At 38.4% G+C, this 22767-nt stretch overlaps 4 protein-coding genes and 1 pseudogene across 9 annotated transcripts; 4 read left to right on the plus strand and 1 right to left on the minus strand.

The window, feature by feature from the left end:
• Positions 1 to 170: 170 nt before the first annotated feature.
• Positions 171 to 3536, minus strand: LOC103323357 (protein FLX-like 4). Of its 5 annotated transcripts, none has more exons than XM_089047319.1 (5): positions 3245 to 3532; positions 2249 to 2338; positions 1510 to 2114; positions 847 to 986; positions 171 to 773 (listed from the first exon to the last, which is right to left on the minus strand). In XM_089047319.1, the coding sequence occupies exons 3-5, from the start codon at positions 2058 to 2060 to the stop codon at positions 457 to 459; spliced, it is 1008 nt and encodes a 335-aa protein (XP_088903445.1). In that variant the 5' UTR covers positions 2061 to 2114; positions 2249 to 2338; positions 3245 to 3532; the 3' UTR covers positions 171 to 456. The 5 variants fall into 5 exon arrangements, with proteins under 5 accessions (XP_088903445.1, XP_088903444.1, XP_088903446.1 ...); XM_089047318.1 differs by having other exon boundaries at positions 2230 to 2338; XM_089047320.1 differs by having other exon boundaries at positions 171 to 710; positions 1510 to 2338; positions 3245 to 3536.
• A 4303-nt stretch (positions 3537 to 7839) lies between these two features.
• Positions 7840 to 8922, plus strand: LOC103323358 (uncharacterized). Its single transcript, XM_008225350.2, has one exon. It carries the CDS (start codon positions 8158 to 8160, stop codon positions 8641 to 8643), a length of 486 nt encoding a protein of 161 aa, XP_008223572.2. The 5' UTR covers positions 7840 to 8157; the 3' UTR covers positions 8644 to 8922.
• Positions 8923 to 10733: 1811 nt separating this feature from the next.
• On the plus strand, positions 10734 to 11367 carry LOC148920102 (glycine-rich protein). The gene has a single exon (XM_089047339.1). The coding sequence runs from the start codon at positions 10826 to 10828 to the stop codon at positions 11165 to 11167; it is 342 nt and encodes a 113-aa protein (XP_088903465.1). The 5' UTR covers positions 10734 to 10825; the 3' UTR covers positions 11168 to 11367.
• Positions 11368 to 13973: 2606 nt separating this feature from the next.
• Positions 13974 to 15836, plus strand: GAE1 (UDP-D-glucuronate 4-epimerase 1). The gene has a single exon (XM_008225351.2). The coding sequence runs from the start codon at positions 14183 to 14185 to the stop codon at positions 15479 to 15481; it is 1299 nt and encodes a 432-aa protein (XP_008223573.2). The 5' UTR covers positions 13974 to 14182; the 3' UTR covers positions 15482 to 15836.
• Positions 15837 to 19258: 3422 nt separating this feature from the next.
• On the plus strand, positions 19259 to 21907 carry LOC103323361 (cell division cycle 20.2, cofactor of APC complex-like; annotated as a pseudogene). The gene is made up of 5 exons (XR_016124551.1): positions 19259 to 19666; positions 20184 to 20456; positions 20573 to 20842; positions 20964 to 21545; positions 21630 to 21907. The product of XR_016124551.1 is annotated as a cell division cycle 20.2, cofactor of APC complex-like (transcript).
• Positions 21908 to 22767: the final 860 nt, after the last annotated feature.

Below are 22767 nucleotides of genomic sequence, written 5' to 3' on the forward strand. Positions count from 1 at the left end.
ACCACTAATCTGTAGACAAATGCTCTCACCAAAGAGCTATGGACTTACTTCCAGCATTAGATTTGATGTTCTAACGAGAAATCGTGAATTTCCATTTTCAGAAAGAATTTATCTTCAGATTTTCCATGAGATGAGAAACATTGTCCATACTACAGAGAGAAAAAAAAAAGTAATAAAACCAAAGGCACATGTATTTTGGTCTTCTTCAGACATGCTCAGGTAAGTAAGCATAACAAGTACTTTGGTCTTCTCACATTGGATTACACCCATCATTTAAATACTTAAAAATCCTATATGGCAAAAGTTTCATGTGATTTACTACACAAACAAAAACAAACCAAAAAATGAAAAAATCTCTCCAAAATGCCAAACATATTTTCTTATGTGAGTAAATATTCGCTCCATTTTAATAGTTCGCCTAAAGCCCTGAAAACCTCAGGCCTCATCCTGTATTCACTACCGAGAAAGCGTAGAATCATAGCCTCTTGGAGCAGATCCAAGCCCAGCATTAGAGACAGCTGCGCCAGCAGCAGCAGTGTCCAGTGAGGGATCATATGCTGCTCCCCAAATAGCACCACCACCAGCAGTTGGGACAACTGCACCAGCAGCTATGCCGCTGCTGCTGGCATATGGTATTGTTCCCTCTCCTGGTGGTCTAACACCGGTTGAAACATAGGGCCTTCCATAACCATCAAAATACACACCAGCACCTTGCATGTTAGCTGGGTAATAAGAATCTGGATTTGTGTAACCACCAGCATGTGCGTTTGGTGCTAAATTAAATATCAGAAGTATCAGAACAAAAGCAATCTAAAGTACCAAAACGATAGACGGACAGAAAGTTACCATGGGCTCTCTTCTCTGCATTTGAGACCTCGTCACGCAACCTTTCTACTTCTCTTGCCATCCCAATTAGATTCTTCTCCATTGCTTTCATTTGCTCCACTTCCTCTATGTTTAAACCCTTTTCGTATTCAAAAGTTGAACTGTATTGTACACACAAAAGATTTAGAGCATCAGAAATCAAGTTAAAACTTCAAAATAGATCACAAAAGGTACCCAAAAAATGAACAAAGAAACACGGGAACTGTGAACTTTAGTTGAGCAACATATATTTTGTGGGCATCATAGAGTTAATTTGGTGGAATCTCTAATAAAGTAAAAATTGGACGGAACAACACAACGAAATGTAAATATGGAACCACCCAATAGCTGAACAGATTGGAAATAATTCATTACAATTTGTATGTGTGACTAATCAATCATTAGCTTATATTATCGAAGGGAACAAAAATTATCAAGAGTCCTATTTCTGGAATGAGTATAAGTACAAAAGATATTGCCACCTTTTATTTGTTACATTTGCATAAGCACAGTGGCAATAATTGCCGATAAAGCTAGAGAAAAGGTTTCATGATTTACATTAAGCTTCAAAGCTAGAAAAGGTTTCTATCACTAGGAGATAGGCAAATAGACTTCAAAGTAAGCTTCAAAGGTAGATTGACTTACCGCAGCCTATGGTGTTCTCGCCTCAGACTGTCAAGTTCAGCATGCAAACCCGGTAGTTTCTCAACATCAAGACGAGCTTTCTGCAACTCCTCCGTGGCCTGCCGAATTTGAATGGTCAGCTCTTGTCGTGCTGCAACCAAGGTCTGTGCCTCCATGTGAGCCTTTTGCAGTTCCTTTTTCACACCCTCGCCAGCTTCAATGTCTGCTTCCCTTTTTGCAATCTTATCAAGCAAACCCCGCATCTGAATGTCACTCTCAGTCTGGATGCTTCTCATGTGTGCCTTGAGTCTCTGTAGTTCCTCCTCAGCAGCTAAAAGATCCTGCCTCAAATCAACATGAGTAGCTGCCAGTCTATGATTGTCTCCTGTCAGTTGTTTTATCTCTGCGGCTTGATATGCAATTTTATTTTCCAAAAGTTCAGGACGTGGTAGTGCCTCAAATGGTTGGTGACCAGGAGGCCCTAACCCAGGCAGTGGACCATGCCGCATCATACCTGGAGATTGAATGGGACGTCGCTCAAAAGACGATGGAATTTTTCGTCTCCCAGACATCCTTGTCTAATAATCCCTATGGCCACAACAAAGTTCAATGGGATTCACAGAGCCCTGAAATGCAGGTAGCTGCCTTAGGGAAAACAAAAAAACAAAAAATTTGAAGTAGCCAGAAGCTTTCAAAGATAATAAGACCAGTGACGGGTGATAAATACAAATATATTATTACAAAAGTTAGGGACTGCAACCAGATACTTGAATTGAACAATCCGTTTGCGTTACAGGAATTTTGAGAAATTTGACACCCATTTTCCCTAAAGATAAATTAACTCGGCAGCCTGACAAGAGAAACAAGAGTGACCTCAAGAACAAACCAACAATGGATGAAGTAACAAACATAGGCAATTGCATAACCTTCACAACAGATAAACTAGAAATGTATAAACAATATGTACACACTATTGATCAAATACTAGAATAGACCAGAGCTCAGTCTCCAATTAATGAGAAAGCATTACAGATACTCCCTTCTTCGTTTCAACGAATCCACTCAGCCGAACTCAATAGAGCCTCAATTCCAACTTCATAGTAATCATAATTTATCTGCTGATATATGAAATTTTCTTTGACTTTTACTAAGCACTCCCCCACACCAATCCTGCGCTGGAATACAGGAGGACGATAGGGAGTACGAATAACACTCCCTTAACAGATATTTTCCCATTGAAATCCATGGGATACCACATTATAGCGCCTACCGTAAAAACTGTTCATAATTAATCTGCAGATTAACAGAAACCAAATTTCCTAAATAGAAAAATGTACTTCCTCGTGAGTAGGTAGGAATCACAAGAAATAAGAGAAGAAATGAAGAACCTCTACCCTATCAATGGAAAAAGGCCCATAATGCATCACATTTCTTGCACTTTATGGTAAAATTTACAGTCTCTCATCTATCGAAAATCAGACAATGCAAAGAAGATAACTACATTCATACACAGTTCTCATAAAATTTCATGCAAAACCCCAACATAAAATTGCCCAACACCCCCTTTGAGATATATTTCATGCCCAACGTAAATCTTAACAATTCAATTTCAACCCCATTTTACAATTTAATAGTAGAATCTTTAACGGGTAGATAAATCAATCATAGCGTACAAATTATACGCAACGAGTGGCATCAAATTCATAAATTGATACCCAAACTCAGAAGAGAAGAGAGAGGAATGAAAGGTACTTACGAGACCCTGTGGAGACAATCTAGCAGAACTTGGATGATAGGGGGGTGATTTGCTGGCGATGGTACCGAGCAGAGCAGGGCGCAGAAAGAGCGAGAAAGCTGACGGATTGTTTTTGAAACTGGGTTATGGCGCTCGAGAGGTTTCGCAAAAGCTGTTTGTGTTCGTGAGGATTCGCATAAGCTGACGGATTCTTTTTGAAACTGGGTTATGACGTTACGCTATGTCCTTATGAGTTCTGACGCCTGTGGGTGTGCGCTTGACCTCAACGACCTGGGCTTCTCTCTATGATTACGACAGCAACCCGCATCCCCGATAATCCCCGATAATTAAAAAAATAAAATAAAATTCTACATCGGGTCATCAATTTCTGTTTTTTTTTTTTTTTTAACGCAATAGTCATTTAACTTTTATTCTATTATACGCTTTTTTTATATATAGATAAATAGTATAGCCGATCGGCTATACTCGGTGCCAGGCAAGTTTTTTTTTTACAAATAGTGGAGCCGGGGTTGGCTTTATTGGGGTCGTTTTTTAATGAATATTTTTTTAAAATAATATATACGCACATATTTTTCATGTTTAATACACTTGTTTTTTTGTAAAATTTTCAATTATACACATAATTTTTGCATATTCTTAAATTAAAATAATATATATTAAATATATTATATTAAAATATTATATAGTGGCCGAACTTATCAGTTGTAATTTGCCAAAATATTGCCGAATAAAACACGTCAGTATTTTTTTCATAATTTTTCCTGTTCCGTATTTTACTAATTGAAAGAATGTGAGAGGCTAAGATTATTTCTTACTTGTAACAAAAATACAAGATGGTGATTTTGCAAACCTTTTGCCAACTAGATCAACATTTTCAAACAAAGATTTATGGGTATAGTAGTAAGCGAGGTGATAGTTGTATGGGCTTTTTCGTTCCTGTAGCTACTACGAGCTTGGGCTGCCGTAAATGACAAAATGGATGAAATTGCCCTTTGAGCCTGAGTTCGAAGATCAAGCCCCAAGAATGCTTTGAAATTACAGTAAGGCCTTAGGAAATACCTTGGTTACCTTTACCAACAAAAATAATAACAGCTTACAAATAAATTTTCTAGCTTGGCATGAGAAGCTTGTAGCATGGGAACAAAATTGTCATGAATTTGGCACTGAAGAGATAACTAAGTGTTCCTGGGGAAAAGGGGTATTAAGGTAGGAGATGAAGAGCTTGCAGAGAGGTTTGGCTGGGAATAAGGAAAAAGAGAGGAATGGGTGGCTTGAGTATTACTTCCGGCAGCTTGACAGTGACTCTGTCAAATGCTAGAGCAGCCTGCCAGAAGAGGGAAAAATGAGGAGGAGGATGAACAAAGCACGAATTTGCTGGGTGTTGCAGGTGAGAAAGAAAGCTTGCTCTCTGAAATGTGGGTTGTTTTGGGTAGCTTTCCAGCAGCCTGACCAAAGCTATGTCAGACTTTGGAATGGCATGTCATAAGAGAAAATGGGAGAAGATGAAGGAATAGGGCACGAAATTGCAGAGATTTCAGAGTGAGAGATGGAGCTTGCTCTTTAGATGTGTGTTGTTGATGATGGGTAGGAAATGCCTCTTTTTATAGGAGCTGGAAGCTACATTTTTCCAAAAACCCTAATGGCTTTTACCCAATTTAGCCAAGTCTTTCCCTTCCTTTCTTCCATCATCCCTTCAATCATCCTATTTTGGTGAAATCTACTCTGCCCATTTGCACAAAATCTCACATGTCATGGCTTAACCCATATGCCACAACTAAAAGACGTGGGATGATCGAACTTCCTTCCCACTAGAGAAGTGCGGAGAGAGGGAGACACAAATCGGTCATCTGACCCCATTACCATGAAGTGGAGGACGGGATGCGCAAAGCTAGGGAAGTAGGGCTAAACTCAAAAACTCGAAGTTCTATAAAAACCTAGCTAGACCTCCAGCAAAGGTACCAAAAATTCAATTGAACACTAAGAGTACACTGCACAAACACTGACTTGAGCGTCGGAGTGACTTTTGTAGGTACTCACCCTATTTCCACCGTTCGTCCTCAAGAACGTAATCCGGAGTTCTCTTTCAACCAAGGAAGCATGTAGACTTCAGTCAAGAACATATGGAGGTATTTCTTCTTGAAAGAAATCCTATTCCAACAAATACCATTGTTAATTTCTAGTTGGTTTCTTCTGGTACTCAAATTGGGTCCTTTTGAATTGGATTGCAAGTATTTTTTTGCTCCTATGGTTTTTGTTAGAGTGCCATTCCTTAGGCCTCCGGAATATATTTGTCTTAAACATCTTAACTAGTAAAAAGGAAGTTAGACTTGCAATATGTATATGTCAGAGTTTGAATACATGATCAAGAAATGATGGGCCAACTTTCCATTTGATTCCAAGTGTTTTGAAGCATCAAGCAAGTTCTAGAAGTAATGAAACAAGTTGCAGTAGTAGATAGATTTGTAGTGCATAATGTACAATCATCTTGAAGAACAAAGAAAATTTAAAGGCTTGCCTTTTTAGTTATGGTTTCTCTTTTCTATGTCTCAACACCGTTGAATAAGGACTTAGTTAATAGCCCTGCAGATCATACCACTCAAGGATGTTGTCGAAAGATGTAAATTGTGACCTAAGAGCATGATAAATAATATGATGAAGAATCCGAGAACCAACACATATAATTCAATGAATTTATTTATAAAAATATATTAGAAAGATTAACTCTCGATTAAAATGCTCTGTTCACCTTTTTTCCACCTTCTGTGTTCTATAAGACCTAGCTTCGAAGAAGATGATTGGTCTCGGGAAACAAATTAATGGCTTGTATTACCTGATCACGAAAGAGAACACTTCCACTGCATCATTTCCAACAACCTCTCTCACAAATCACGTAGCCACCTCTTCCGTTCCCTAAACCCTCCACGGAAACCAACTTAGATGCAGCTCTTCTAAGTCACTTCGCTATTTGAAACCAAGTCTAGGACAAGGTTTTCTTCTCTTCTTAATGAATTACGTTTCGGAGGCTTTTGTGATTCTAGTTAGGCAAATTTTCCCATGACTAGAAGATCTACTTCAGATTATTGTATTTTACTTGGGACTCATTCATAGGGTTTGGGCACAATTTCTGGTCAATCCTATTAAACCACCCAACCCGATCATAGTGAATTAGGCTGGCCTAAAAATAAGCTGGTATTGGGTTCAAAAAATCAGAAATCACTATGTACGAGTTGAGTTACGGGTTGGAACCAAAACTTAAAAGTATGCTTAATTTTGAGTTAACGCGACCGAACCACTCAACCCGATCACAAAAATTTTGGGTTGAGTTGACCTAATAATGAGCGGGTCTTGGGTCCAAGTAATCATAAACTGCTATATATCGGATTGAGACTAAAACCGATCAAACCCAATCCATGCCCACCCGTTCTCACTCATATCTTGGAATGTTAAGAAACAAAAAAATAGTTTCTCGTTCATCTGCTGAAGCAGGATATAGATCCATGGTTGCTGCTACTTATTAGTTAAACTTGCTTGAGATTTCTTCGAAAAGATCTTCAGGTTACCAATCTTCGACTTGCATAGTTGTTTTGTGACAATCAAGCTACCCTTCATATTGTAGCCAATCCGGTTTAGCATGAGCGCACAAAAAACATTGAAGTTTATTGTCATGTGATTCAAAAAAAGACAGATTGTTGCCTCATTTGTCCTTCCTCATCACAAGTGTCTGATCTGTTCACAAAACATTGGGAAGTCACGTCTTACACATCCTCCGAAGCAAGTTGTGCACTCTTGACATCCATGCTTCAACTTGAGGGTGCGTGTTAAGATTTTGGTTGTGTTTAAAAGTTTTTTTTAGTTTCCTTGTATATTACAGTAGATTTGGAGTAGTTTGCAAGTTACATAGTTTTCCTTGTAGAGCCTACAACCTCTGTATATATACTAGGCCTTTTTGGCTTTCAAACCTCTGTAAAAACAGGATAAAAATTGTAATTTGTTGCTGCTTTCTAACGGGAAAAATCGTTCAAGAAAAGACTGACGTTGTTGGAGAAGATCATAACTAGCAGAAAAAGATCAGTGCCCTTCCCCAAGTCAAATTCTTTTTCTTAACCAAGTTCTTATTCACTAATATATTATTTTCTTCTTCATATCTTTGACGAATTTTTTTATCTTTGGGGACGTGGGTTGTATATGATCACACCCAAGAATGTCCTAGAAATAATTAACACTGTTTCAGTTTTGAAGGAAGAAAAAAAGTTATATCACATATGGACTCAAATCTCTTCCACTATGTATTGTTCATGTGCGAATTCAAATGACCCATCTCATGTGCGAATTCAAATTATGAATGATGGCGACTCAAGGCTGTCTAAATGGATACGTAAACATTACATTTTATATTCAATTTGCTGTCATACATATCTCGTCTCAATTATTGAACTTTATCAGAAACTTCCACTCAAGAATCGTGGCCTCATATGAACTACATCAGAAAAAAGCACCTTTATTTACGAAGAAAAAACAGACCAGTGCTGCTCCACTATAGTAAGTGGGGGATCAAATGGGTCGGCGGCAAGCATTCTAACACTTGTCCAAAAAATGTTGATCTCCAAGAACTCAGCCATTTCTCAGCCACATAATTTTGGTCCTCCAAAATGCCATGGAAACCACATCACCACCTCCACCGGCCACCTCACCACCTCCCACTTCAAAATAGATTAAAAAACACCAACAAATCTCCACTTTCAACAATATCAACATGCACAAGTAGTACTATAAATAGCTAAGGATTCTCCAACATATGCATGCACAACTAGTACAACGATCTCCTTGAAATCATACATTTCATTTGCATTTGCTTTTCAAGCTCTCCTTAAGTAACAGCTACCTTGGTTGTTTCCAGTTTTCCATTTCCAAAAATGGCTCCATTCAAGTCACTAGCTCTTGTTGCTTTGCTTGTTGGTATCTCCTTGTCAGCTATTAATGTATCAGAAGGCCGAGTTGCTAGGAAGGATTTAGGTGTGGATCTTGGAGGAATTGGGGTTGGAGGAGGAGTAGGCCTGGGTATAGGACTTGGAGGAAGCGGAAGTGGGTCCGGGGCAGGGTCAGGGTCAGGGTCAGGATCTGGGTCCAGGGGAAGTAGTTCTTCTTCGAGTTCAGCCTCATCGAGTGCTAGTTCGAGTTCAGGGTCAGGCGATGCAGGCTCCGAGGCAGGGTCATCTGCAGGGTCTCGGGCCTCGTCAGGGTCAGGGAGAGATGCTCGAGGCGGTGGTGGTGGGCGAGGTGGGGGTTCGGGGTATGGACGTGGGGAGGGTTCAGGCCGGGGCAGTGGCGAGGGTAACGGTGAGGGTCATGGTGAAGGCCGTGGCTATGGTGAGGGTTATGGCAGTGGAGGCGGAAACTGAGAGGATGCAATTACGTACCAATGCATGGAGCTAAAGTAGTGATAATAAAGTACATAAATAAGGAAGATGGTGATTCTGAGTAGCATTCAGATCTGATGTTTAGCCTTGAATCATCATCTTTGTAATTGGTTGATTTCATATTATATAGTTAAATGGTGTTCCTGTTCATGTATCCCACTTCAGTTTTCTTCAGCTTGTAGACTAGATCATGAAACTGCTCCCTAAACATATATATTTTGGGTGCAATGTTATTATCAATCATATGTACTGTTACCTTGATGAGATGGTCAAATACTAACTGTTCCTTATGCCAAGTATCTTTGTTACAAGTCATGCAAGCTAAGTGATCTTCACCACAAAGATTGTCACGATTGATCACATTGATTCCAAAACTTCATCACAAACTTATTTGAATATAGATTCAGGAGATATCCAGTTGAAAACTTATGAGAGATTTGATTAGCCTTTGAAGATTGCTCTATCATTCCTAGTATAATTTACCGTTGGCGTACCATATTCTTTTTGTTCAATTCACTTTGCTTTCATCCTTTTCGGTTTTCCTATAACCATATCTATTGCTATTGTTTTTAAAGTTCTGATTCATACTACCCTATACGTAACGAGTTTAATCTCTTCTTCTTCTTTTTTGGGATTTGTAATTTTGTCTAATTCAATCCAATCCTCGTTCCTTATTGCACTAGATTAATTGCGAAGTCTATTCCTTCACCGGATAGAAAAAGAACTAATTTGAGCAAGTTTACTCAAAGCATAATAGTTTGATTAACGGCTTATATTAATGGTATGGTATTAATATAGTATAACAAGAGAATATGTGTTACTAAACCGCGAATCTGGACAACGCTAAAAATGTGTACTTAATCTTCTAATGTAGTTTGATAATCGGGCATTTCGAATAGTGAAGCATTCAAAATACCAGAAAATGTATTCGATTAATCCATACATTAAAAATTAAAATTATTAATTAAATGAGGATAATATGGTAAATTCACACTTTTTCATATTTAAAAAAATTAAAATTAAAAGAAAAATCAGATAATAAATCCTATTTTTATAGAATAGAACTGTCCATTATCTTTTTTAATTCTAAAATAAATTTAAAGTTTTTTTTTATTATAAAAAAAAAAAAAAAACCAACACTTGCGGAAAGGGTAGTATATATAAAGGAAAGTTTAACTGTATACGTCCACAAACTAGTGAAAAATGTAAACTGCACTCTTCGGTTAGTGTGTTACTGTAGTTAGTTTTCATACCAACAAAATATCAATGAAACAAAAATAATAATAATAAAATAATTAGCTATCTCTCATAAAATCATATTCTCGTTTTGCTAATTTTTGGAGGATTCCTGAAGAGGAATGTTAATTATAAATGTATAAATAAAAAATCTTTCGGCCTTAGCAGATTCTTATTTTAGTAACTTTTTGTAGAAATAATTCTTGTAGAGGAAACCTTAATGTATTCGCAAATGTTAATCATAAATACATAATTATATGGCCTCTGAATTGGTTGAGTTTAGTTATGTGGACTAATTTCACGTACCAAAAGAGTGAAACAAATATTCTATCATATGTAGTCAACGAGGTTTAGTCCAATGAAAAATAATGCTGACTTGTATATCAATGATCTCATATTCAAAATAGTAGTGTGCGTGAGAAACCCCATCTCTTCCTAATTTTGGCCAAAAAAAAGAAAAAATTTGTATCATATGTATCTCTTTTCTCCATATCAATTTAGCAAAAATATATCATACTTTCTAGAAATAAAATTTCTAGGTAGGAGCCAGTCATACTCCACTCCACTATCAGCAGCACGCACTATGCTGAGTGGGTTTTGTGATAGGAGTGGGTTGGCACCACCCTAATGATAGCCACCAACCTACGCTACAACAAAAATGAAGAATGCCCCACTCAAACTCACCTCCATTTCTAGCCACAAACTTGGCTAAATCAGACTCATAAAAATTATCCCCCATCGCACCTGTAACATGCTCCTCCACTTCCTCATCATATGCCTTAGTTTACACGCTGCTGCCTCCAATTCCACTATCATCTACAACTATAAATAGCTCATTTATTTATCTACGTCCCGCCGCTCATATTTGACATTTCAGCCTGTACTATTTTAGATCCTTTGGCTTATTGAAGTCTCAAGTTCATTAGCAATGGGTAGTTTTAGTTTCAGTTTGAAGTCGTTAACCCTTTTCGCTTTGCTTGTTTCAAGTGTTGTCCTGTCCGAAAGCCGGGTGGCAAGAAAGGACCTGGGGATAGACCTTGGTGGGATTGGGGTTGGATTGGGAGCTGGAGTAGGGATTGGGCTCGGTGGGAGTGGAGCTGGCTCGGGTGCTGGATCGGGATCAGGTTCGGGGTCCGGGTCTAGCTCTAGCTCCAGCTCTAGCTCAAGCTCATCTTCTTCGTCGGGATCCAATGGGTCGGGCTCTTCCGAAGCAGGTTCGTCTGCTGGGTCTAGGGCTGGGTCAGGCTCAGGAAACCGAGGGCGTGGATAAGAGGCTCTAGCCATGCATGCATGGAACTGTAGCTCGTGGCATGAGATTAGTGACAAGTTTCACCTTATTCAGCTAAAATGTATGAATGAAATAATGAATTTGAATAAATAATGAAGTAGATGGTCTGTAATATGTTGTACCTTTCTTAGAGTGTTTGTCAATAAAAGAATTGGCCACGATATGAAATTATTTTTGTTGGATGTCTTTGCATATTGCTTCCATTTGTATTCTTAATTATCCCTATCATGTTCTTTTCTGGTGACGTTTATATAGGTTAAACTTTATCCATGTTCAGAGGCTCCCAAGCGACCCAAAACCTCCATTTCTCGACCCATCAATATGCCTCATGACAACTTATTATCATCCATACCACAATCCCACTCAAGCAAGTCCCGGGCATTTGAGTAGTTTGAGCCCACTTAGGCTTGTAGCGTGGTTGAGGTGTGACATAACAATGTTTGGCATGGTATGTTGCTTGGCATGTCTTTCAATTATGATGCTTGATGGGATAATTAGCATGGATTTGTAGAACTAACGCATTTTACAATCTTAATTTTGATTCCTAACACGATAGATTATTTATTTGGTATGGCACGCGAAGTGTGATTCATGCACGTAAATCTTTGCGTGCTCCAAATCGGGTCTTTTCTCAATAATATATCGCTTTTGGGCCGAGAATATATTTGGGCCCAACTGTGAATTTTTTGGGCCTCAACATCAGGGAGAGAGAGAGAGAGAGAGAGAGAGAGAGAGAGAGCTAAAATTACTAAAATGCCTATACCACATCAGCACAATGAACGGTTTTGTGGATAGAAATGGACGAAAGTGGAAAAGTGAGGAAATTTTAGGAATTTTTAGAGATTCAAGGGGTTAAGTAAGAAAATTTCAGTTTAATGGGATAAAATGAGACCGAACGTCCATTTCAGAGGTGAAACAGTAAATAAGCCTTAAAAAAAAGCACAAACACACGAATCAACATATGCAGACACTATTAAGTAGTTTAATAAGGCACACACCATGTTATTAGAAGAAAATCAAATATACTTTAGGGATCATCAAATCAAAACAAACAAAAAAAGGCATGCGGTTTGCTTACATATTTTAAATTATTATTACCTAATTACTCGTTTAAAATTTGAAGTAGAAACTTATGATACTAAACCATTAGTTGGGTGCTAAAATCAATGAAGCAATCTAATACAAGAGGAGGAATTTTCTTTTGGTTTTTGGCAATATTTTATACAAAGTGGAGGAGTTGACGAAAACTACAAAAAAGAAAGATATTGAAGAAGAAAATTGGGGTAATTTAAGTATACATGAACATTCAAGGAAAGTTCCACATGAGTGGACGTGGAGACAAGACAACCATGCACATTGCATATGTACAAAGTCCACAGTCCTGGACTTATCAGGGATCATGTTCTCTATCTCATCATCTGCCAGCAAATCCACATCCTATAAATAGCTCATCTTACTCTCTCGAAATGCTTATATGCAACGAAAATATCACTATTTCGTTATTTTTAGTCAATCATATTATATCAAACGTAATAATTTATTCGTTTGACAGAACATGATTGACTTAAGATACCAAAACAGTACTATTCTCCTTTTATTTAAGTTTTCCTGTGAAAAACGACTTCACTCAAATTACCACAAATTAAACTTTAGTTGTTTCTTGGTGGGCCCCACTACCGCAGTGTGCTGAACTGGCAAAAGGTACAAATTCTTCTTGTAAAACAGCAATCAAATTGAAGGAGCACCGCCCGCGATCCCAATAACGTCTTTTAAAAATTATAAATTAGTTTAATTCGTTCCTTCTACCGGCCACGCGGCTTCTGCCCGTTTCTCCCGATTTATCCCTTTTTCTCAATTCCCCTTCAATTCTTTTATCTTCTTGCTCAGTCATGACCTCTTCTTCCGGTGACCGGTCTATGACTAAGCTAAACTACTATTTACTCTCTCAACTATTTTATTCTTGATTTTTATTTTTTATTTTTATTTAAAACGAATAATAAAATATTCGTTTTGGGTATTGAGTAATATTCTATTGCACCCAGATTTTCACTATCAACAAACAGCCCAATGATGTGGCGCCCATGTTCTCCAAATTATCAAAATGCCCAATTGATTGATTGAGTCACCAATACCACTCTCTAGACTGCAGTACACAAAGCCTACTCTCCCCCTATCACAAGGCCTTATAGCTCAAGTGATCAAGAGTATGCATCGAGGTTCTAATTTCGATTTCCTCTTCTCTCAATATCGTTTGTATTAAAAAAAACTCCATCATCGCTTTATATTACTGTAAATCATATATGTTAATTAAAATCAATTACAAATCATCAAGCAACATTGCTATGTTGTGTCGTATCACCTTGCCCTAGCTTCCCAAGTACCCAATAAAAATTAAAAGCACCTATAATTACTATTGCCAGCACCAATCCACTCTTTTAGTTTAATTAGTCAATTAAGGAAACAAACAGAATCTACTAATTTAACCTTTGTTATGTCGGTTGGCGAGGACAAGTGGTTCTACCTTTCACAGTCGAGTGCTAAAAACATGAAATTCTGGAAAAACGAAAAGTTGATTCAACAATTTCAACTGCATTAGTATATTAATATTTTTATGTGACGAAAATACCCTTTTTGTTTTTTTTTTTGGTTTTTTGTTTTTGGTTTTTTTGTTTTTTGTTTCTCTCTTTTCTCTCTATCACTTTCTAACTGGCCGTCCCGGTCCATAAACGCGTTCACGCGTTTGCCTTGTCGACTATCAATGTGGGTGACCACTATATATAACCCTTCATCATCTTCAATCCATTAGCAGGTGCAGAAAATTTAATCACCCAAAAATAAATTTTCTTTTTCTCTGCACTTGTATTCTTCTTCTTCTTCTTCAATCTTCTTCTCTACCCCTCTCTTTCTCTGCAAATCTAAAAACCCAAGATTTTGTAAAGAAAAAAGAAGAGATTTCAATTTTGGTTGGAGAAAACAAAGAAAGGGAGAGACCAGAGAATGCCGTCTGCGTTGGAAGATGAGCTGTTTCCGTCGACGCCAGGCAAGTTCAAGATCGAGCGGAGCCACGGCATGAACCGCCAGTTCCACCGGTGCTTCGCCTCCACCAGCACCATGTTCCTGTGGGCCCTGTTCCTGATCGCCTTGACGGCGTCGTATTTGAGTTTCCAGAGCTTCGTCGACTCCGGTAGCCGGTACTTCTCCGCCTCCTGGGGCGGCATCCAGTGGGAGAAGCAGGTCCGCAACTCCGCACAGATCCACCGATCCGGTGGCATGTCGGTACTGGTCACCGGCGCCGCCGGTTTCGTTGGGACCCACGTCTCGCTGGCGCTCAAGAAGCGCGGAGACGGCGTCGTCGGGATCGACAACTTCAACAGCTACTACGACCCGTCGTTGAAAAAGGCCCGCCGCTCGCTGCTCAAGAGCCACGGCGTCTTCATCGTGGAAGGCGACATAAACGACAATCGTCTCCTCGACAAGCTCTTCGACACCGTGGCATTTACGCACGTGATGCATTTGGCAGCTCAAGCCGGCGTCAGGTACGCCATGGAGAACCCCCACTCGTACGTCCACAGCAACATCGCCGGCCTCGTCACGCTTCTCGAGGTCTGCAAAACGGCCAATCCCCAGCCATCGATCGTCTGGGCCTCGTCCAGCTCCGTCTACGGCCTAAACGACAACGTTCCATTCTCCGAATCTGACCGCACCGACCAGCCGGCTAGCCTCTACGCCGCCACAAAGAAAGCCGGCGAGGAAATTACCCACACTTACAACCATATTTACGGCCTGTCAGTTACCGGTTTGAGATTTTTTACCGTTTACGGGCCGTGGGGCCGACCCGACATGGCGTATTTCTCTTTTACCCGCAACATCCTCCAAGGCAAGCCCATCACCATTTACCGGGGCAAGAACCGGGTCGACTTGGCCCGCGATTTCACGTACATTGACGATATTGTGAAGGGTTGTTTGGGGTCTTTGGATACGTCCGGGAAGAGCACCGGGTCGGGCGGGAAGAAACGGGGCCCCGCACCGTACCGGATCTTTAATCTGGGGAACACGTCACCGGTGACCGTGCCGACACTTGTCAGCATCCTGGAGCGGCATTTGAAGATGAAGGCGAAGAAGAATTTCGTGGACATGCCTGGAAACGGCGACGTTCCGTTCACGCACGCGAATATAAGCTTGGCCCGGAGGGAATTCGGGTACAAGCCCACAACCGATTTGCAGACCGGGTTGAAGAAGTTTGTTAGGTGGTATCTTTCTTATTACGGCTACAATCATGGCAAGCCTGTAAATTAATATTTCTTTTTCCTTTATTTCCTTAAATTTTTTTTTTAAAATCTTACTTCAAATTTTCAGGATTTTTTTCCCCTACCGCAAAAGGTAAAAAAGAACCTGTGGAAAAAGAATCCTAGGGCAAAAAAAGAAAAGAAAAAAAAAATTCCGAGATACATTCTTTACTTGGGAGAGCTGTGAAGCTGTTATATATATTTTTTCTTTTTTTTCTTTTTTGTAAAGGAAATATTTCAATATGCCTTTCTTGTGGGTATCCTAACGTTTGAAAAGAGGAGAGTCTGAGAGAAAGGTTCAATTTTCCGGCATTCTATTTTCTCGGGAAAGCGAAGCATAAAATTAAGTAGAGATTTTCTTGGCCTTTTGAATTTTCCAAAATTTGAGTATGAATGGATGGAGTTTTTTTGGAATAATGATAAAAGCTTGGAATTCTTCTTTCCATATAATAATTTCCCTTAAAAATTCAACTTAATTGGATAAAAAAAATAAAAGCATGATTATTAATAGGAAACAGCTTTTGCCCAAAAAAAGATTAGAAGGAAGGAGACAGCTGGTACAACCGTGACATACGGCTGTGTCCGGTCCCACTTCGAGCTCGTACATCATGGATTCCACAAAACACACATACACACAAGATCCAGCTGTAAAGTGTCTGTGTGAACTAAACTCTGCTCGTACTCGTACTCAAGAATATGTACAACTCTCTCTGGCTCTGCTTGCCGACGCCGGAGGGGTATTTTGGTAATTTCACATGGCTTCCAAATAACAATGATTAACTTCCAACAATTAGTAAGAAGTCTCGATGTATAGCGGCAGACGAGAATTGGAAAAATAGAATGTAAAAGGTGATTAAAATGTTAAACTTACAACAAGTTTGTATCGATCTCTCGCGTTCACGTAAATAATATTTGACGTCTCCTTAAGCAGGATGTCGGACCTAAATGAATTAGATAATTCTTAATCTCAATTATTGATGAATGATATGTGATTTTGACTGTTGATCGTAACATTATATTAAACTATATGTCATTTGCTTTGGCACGTCAAAGCAAACATATCGGGGACATTTTTTCCACCGACAATGGTGGGTCTTATTTTTTTTGGGGGGGAATTAGTGCGTCCATGTTCTATGGATGAACATGAACATGTGTGTTGCTTTGGCTGTTGACTAAGATGGTAAGATCAATATGCTTTCCAAGAAGCCATGTGTTGTGCTGTCTTTGGGTCTGAGTTAGAGTATACAAATAAAACAACTTGTAGGCCCGTTGAGTGCCGCTTTCCGCGTAATGTTGACCATTTTTATTCATTTATTTTTTTTCTTATTTACATTTTTTGAGTGAACTCGGCTCTTGGACTAGTTTAAAAAAATATTAGGGTCGAAAATAATTTTGACAAATTAAGTTATTCGTCAATCTTTGCGGTTATCCTACACGTGTGGTGTGTGCACGGCAAGTGAGCTACCTTGCATCCCACCTAGTACTTACCAAACGCAAAGAGAAATTATATATTGATCTAGTATCACCATACTGTTAGGGGTGTCAATTTCCAATACACGACTCGAAACTTTGTAAGGAAAAAATACGATTCGAACCCGCACAATTAGTAAGTAATTTTTGGGTCAACCCGTTATGACCCATTTAATAACACGAAGCGGAAAGCCAGAAATTATGGATGTGGAGCTTGAGGAATGCCGGAAAAATCATAAACGAGTGTCATAATGGACATCTATAAAAGAAAATAAGGGGAGAGAAAAAATACAACTCATAAAATGCAAATCTCGCCAATTTTCTTCCTTGCCATTTTTCTCAATCTAAACTTATCTCCTCAAGCTCAAAAATAAAATGGCATCTCCTCAAACTCAGTAAAGTACCTTGAGGACAGAAGTCGCCCAACACAGTGATAAAAACCAAACGTATATATTGACTTACACATAAAATAAAAAAAATTGATTTTATGGGATTTTAGTATGAAACATATATTGACTTAATGAGCCATTCATTTTTAGTCTAAATCGTATTTTGCACTAAAACCAATTTTTCATATTTTGATTTGATGGGAATGTGATTTTCTTGTATTTTTATTTGAATTCAAATGAAGATACTTCCTTATTTACATTGTAAACTTAAGTAAATGAAGTAATATAAAAATAAATGAAAATAAAAGGACAAAGACATTTACTTAAATGATGAAAATGAAAATAAGGTAATATGTACAACATCGTCGTTTTGACATCAGGAAAGCCCTCTGGACTCTGGAGCATTTCATCAAGCAGTTTGTAAACAATTTGCAAGGGTCAACATCCTCTCCTCCAATGGTGGATTCCAGGCTTGCAGGGGTCAATTGACCCATCTTGCCCTATCTGGTAGGGGTGGGCACGATCTAGTTTGGACTGGTTTTTGCCTCAAATTAGAATCGAATTTGGTACTATTCCTCTAATTTGGTTTGGTTCGGTTTTAACAAAAAAAATTCAAAACTGTTTGGTTCAGTTTCGGTCCGGTTCAATTTGAACCGGATTATTAAAATTATTATTTTCAAATTATTTTTTAATACAAATTTTAACTGAAATTTTATTTTATTTATTAATAAATTATTTAATTTCATATAAAAATAAATATTTAAGCTAGAAAAGAAAGATGTTTTGAAATTGAACTTGGATAAATATTAGTTATGAGATTAAAAATATAGCATTGAATATAAATAAATATTGAAATTATATATTTTTTAATTTGACCGGTTCAGTTCGGCCCAGTCTGATTTTTGAAGACATAGAACTGAATCCAAAACCGTCCAAATCAGTCCGGTTCGATTTTTGACCAATTGTTGACTTTTTGGTCAACCCAATTTTTTTTTGGTTTTTTTGGGTGTGGTTCAGCTTGGATTTCCGGTTTGAATGCCCACCCCTACTATTTGGATCAGCCATTGATTGTCAGCTATGCCTATGCACAGCCAAAAGGGTTGGCTGCTTATATTTCTTTTTCTTTTTTAAAAATTTATTTATATGAAGTTTGAGTGGACTAGGCTTTGATTTGTGGGTTGCTTTTAGTTTTTTTTTCAATGGGTTACATATAGTTTTTTGTTGTTGGAAGAAAATGGAGCAGGTGATTGCCTACCTTGCCCTTGCTGTAGGACCGCCCTTGAACAAACTAGTAGGATTTTTAGCTGAGCATGCTTAGTCCTCCAAAGTCTAAACCAACTAAGCAAGCCATAAAAAAAATATTGTGGAGTAAAATTGGCTGAACAACAATTGTTTAATCATGGTCATCTGAACCTCCTTCATTAGTTGTTATAAAGATTGATTCCGATACTACATTCAAGAGACCAAATGAAACATGCGGGTTCAAGATAAGCAAGATACGAGAGCAAGTTTTTGATGAATTGTACAACGATATAGCAGATGAGTTAGAAGCAGAAGATAATAGCAACGTATATTGAAACAGTTTGGGAGAAGAAGAGATACACAATATAGAAAACATGATGAAAGTATAAATCACCCAACAAGCACAAGCAGTCATAATGAAGCCATAACAGCAACATGAAGGCTTGTGAAGACCTCCTTTCGATAATGATAAAAGAAGCAGCATCAACTTCCTTTCGAACAAAAAAAAGGTAATCTATGTTTCTGGCGCTATATGGAAAGCAAGAACCTTCTTTGGCACCATATGAAAGCAGAAAAAGCCTCTTCAAGCAATCTAAAAAATAAATAAAAGCATTATTGTCCAACCACTACAAAATACACAAGTATACGTCCTTCTTTATAAATACAGCCCTTCTCAGGCATATTGCTTGTGGGAGGCCTTGATACTTTTCATATAAAATTACAAATAAACACAAAACTATAAATTGCTCACCAACGTCACCCGTGCCTTTTCCTTCATTTCATCATTTCAACTTCTCAATAGTCACTTGCGCGCGCGCTCTCTCTCTCTCTCTCTCTCTCTCTCTCTCTGAATACAACATTCTTTTTGGGTTTCTTTTCTCTGAATCTAACATTCTTTTCGCAGGAATTTTCATTTTTGATATCTCTGCTATTTCATACTGTTTTCTTGTGTAGTGATATATATATATATTATTCTTTTGTGCGCAGTAAACATAATGGATGCAGGATCAATGAGTTCTTCGTCTAAGTTGAAGTCAGAGTCTAGGTGGCCTCTTCGACAACAACTTCTTCAGGAAAGGAATTCTAAGGAAAATGTAAGCTTTTTTTTATCTTACACGTTGATCTTTATTAGTGTCCAATCCATTATAGATTGAATTGGATTTTCTTTATTGATTGGACTTTTCAGTTCTGAATCTTTTTATCCCAAATTGATCTTTAAGTTAAAAAAAAAAAAAAACCAAATTGATCTTTATTAGGGTTCGATCTATATGACCACTGAAATCAGGTGTTCTGTTTTTCTTTGAATTGGATTTTCGATCTATACCAAGTTCTTTATATGAAGTTTATCTTTATTAGGGTTCAATCTGTTTGATTGCTGATTGATTTTAGGGGTTCTGTTTTACTTTGAATTGGATTTTCTCTATTCATTGGACTTTTTATTTCTGAATCTTGTTACCCTTAAATGTGCATGTACGTATAGGGTTTTCTGTTAATCTGTTTTGGGATCTGATGTTAAATTGAATTTGAAAAACAGTTAGAAATATGATTAAAATGTGGGTTTTAATCTTTAATAGACTGATATCTAATGTGCTTGCGTTATGTGAATATCAGCTGGACAGGTTCATCCCCAACAGATCAGCGATGGATTTTGATTTCGCGCACTTCATGCTGACTGAAGGTAGGAAAGTTAAGAAAAACCCAGCTATGGTATCTTCCCCATCCAAAGAGGCTTATCGGAAGCAGTTGGCAGAGTCCATGAACATGAACCGGACTCGAATCCTAGCTTTCAAGAACAAGCCTCCGGGCCCTGTAGAGCTCTTCCCACGCGAGTTCTCTTCTTTACCACAGGACAAACCGGCAAAGCCCCGATGGCACATTCCTCAAGTGAGTGTATATTTTATTTTGATCTCATGACTGGATTATATTTGCTTGAATGTAGTTGGTTATTTTGAAAGTAGTTGTTACGTAACTGACTACTTATGATTTGATCATATATGCAGACTTCAGAGAGGACATTGGATGCTCCCGATCTTGTGGATGATTACTACCTGAATTTGTTGGATTGGGGAAGCTGCAATGTTATCGCGATAGCTCTTGCAAACACAGTTTATTTGTGGGATGCTACCAATGGTTCTACTTCAGAGGTCGCCACATTTGAGGATGAAGTCAGACCTGTTACCAGTGTGAGTTGGGCGCCTGATGGACGCCACATTTGAATTGGACTGGACAATTCTGAAGTACAGTTGTGGGATTCGACTGATAATAAGCAGGTTGGTTTGTTTTTGTTGTCTTTTATCTTTGCTCCTTTCATATTCCTCCCTTCCTGTTTTGCATTACCTGCTGCCCGATTTTGCTAACATTTTTTGGTTATTGTGATGTTTCTTTCTTTAGCTGAGAACTTTGAGAGGTTGCCACAGATCACGAGTAGGCTCCATTGCATGGAACAATCACATTCTTACAACTGGAGGAATGGATGGCTGTATCGTTAATAATGATGTAAGAGTTAGATCACACATTGTTGAGACATACAGAGGACACAAACAAGAGGTTTGTGGGCTTAAATGGTCAGCCTCAGGCCAGCAATTAGCTAGTGGAGGAAATGATAACCTCCTCCATATATGGGACAGATCAGTGGCATCTTCAAATTCACCGACTCAGTGGCTTCACAGGCTTGAAGACCATACAGCTGCTGTGAAAGCCCTTGCTTGGTGTCCTTTCCAGGGCAACTTATTAGCTTCTGGTGGAGGTGGGGGTGATTGGTGCATAAAGTTTTGGAACACCCACACAGGTGCATGTCTGAACTCGGTTGACACTGGCTCTCATGTTTGTGCTTTGCTGTGGAACAAGAATGAAAGAGAGCTGCTTAGTTCACATGGATTTACCCAAAATCAGCTTACTCTTTGGAAGTACCCCTCAATGGCTAAAATTGCAGAACTCACTGGCCATACTTCTAGAGTTCTTTATATGGCTCAGGTAACAACCTTAACCTTATAAATATCATAAATCATGTTTCCTCTTAGACAAAATACTAAATTCTCTTATGTTGCAAATCTTCAGAGCCCGGATGGTTGCACAGTGGCATCAGCAGCTGGTGATGAAACACTCAGATTCTGGAATGTGTTTGGGGTTCCTGAGGTGGCTAAACAAGCTCCCAAATCTAACCCTGAACCTTTTGCTCATTTCAATCGTATCCGCTGATCAAGAACACGAGGAAGTGTTCTTCTTTTCATTTCATATGGAGCCTTTTTGCGTCAGTATTCTTCCTTTGAAGGGCAAGTTAAATTGAAAAGTACATATTTGTTGTGATTATTCTCAGTACAAAATTATTTTTATAACTTCCCTGTTTTTGGTCGTACGCAGTGGGTGCTCAAGATGATGGATTGGAAACTCTTCCAAAACTGATCATTGAAGCATTAGAGCTCCTTCACATTTGAGAGCACCCGCAAATTAAGCGAAGCAAATATTGAGATTCAATATGATCGACCAAATAACCTGTTCGAATAAAGTGCCATTCACTTACACCAGCAAGTGAGCCAATACAGCCTGCTAGAAACACGGGGCGTCACCAGCATATGATGCCTGTGCTAAAGAGATCTTCTCCGGTATTGTTCTGCGATAAGCCTCTCACCAGAAATTGTTGCAGAACACTTGTGCATAGGGATATGATTGTCACAATGGATTGGTGAAATTTCTGCTCCTAAACCCGCGCCTTAAAGAAAATGCTCCCAAGGCATATCCCAGAGTGTGTCTCAACTGTTGATGTTGATTCATCTGCTCCTGCTTATTAATCTTCTTAATTACACTAAATGAACCTACTAATTAATTAAAATATTACTATTTTTCTTGAGTACTTTTTTGGGGTCCAAACATGTGTGGTTGCTCAAAGTGTGTGCATGTGCCTGCTTGGTTTTTGTTCTTTTTTTTGTAGTACAAGAGATGGTCTAAACTAAAGGGGGGAGGGAGTTTTTGATCACTTTTAAGAGTTGGTGCCAATTACCAAACATGGTTCCTTGGTAGTAAATAGTACATGTTAGGATTATCACAATAAAATAAAATTTAAAAGTTAATACAAATATGAGGGTTATTTGTATGAGTAATGCTACACTTACCACATGCAATCAGTGTCAATATCATAAAAGATAAGAAAACTTTAAATTAATTTTAATTGATGTGTTGTCACTTCATCTGCTTGCTT

Source organism: Prunus mume, linkage group LG2 (genome assembly GCF_029339155.1).
Source record: "Prunus mume cultivar Tortuosa linkage group LG2, ASM2933915v1, whole genome shotgun sequence".
NCBI lineage: Eukaryota > Viridiplantae > Streptophyta > Magnoliopsida > Rosales > Rosaceae > Prunus > Prunus mume.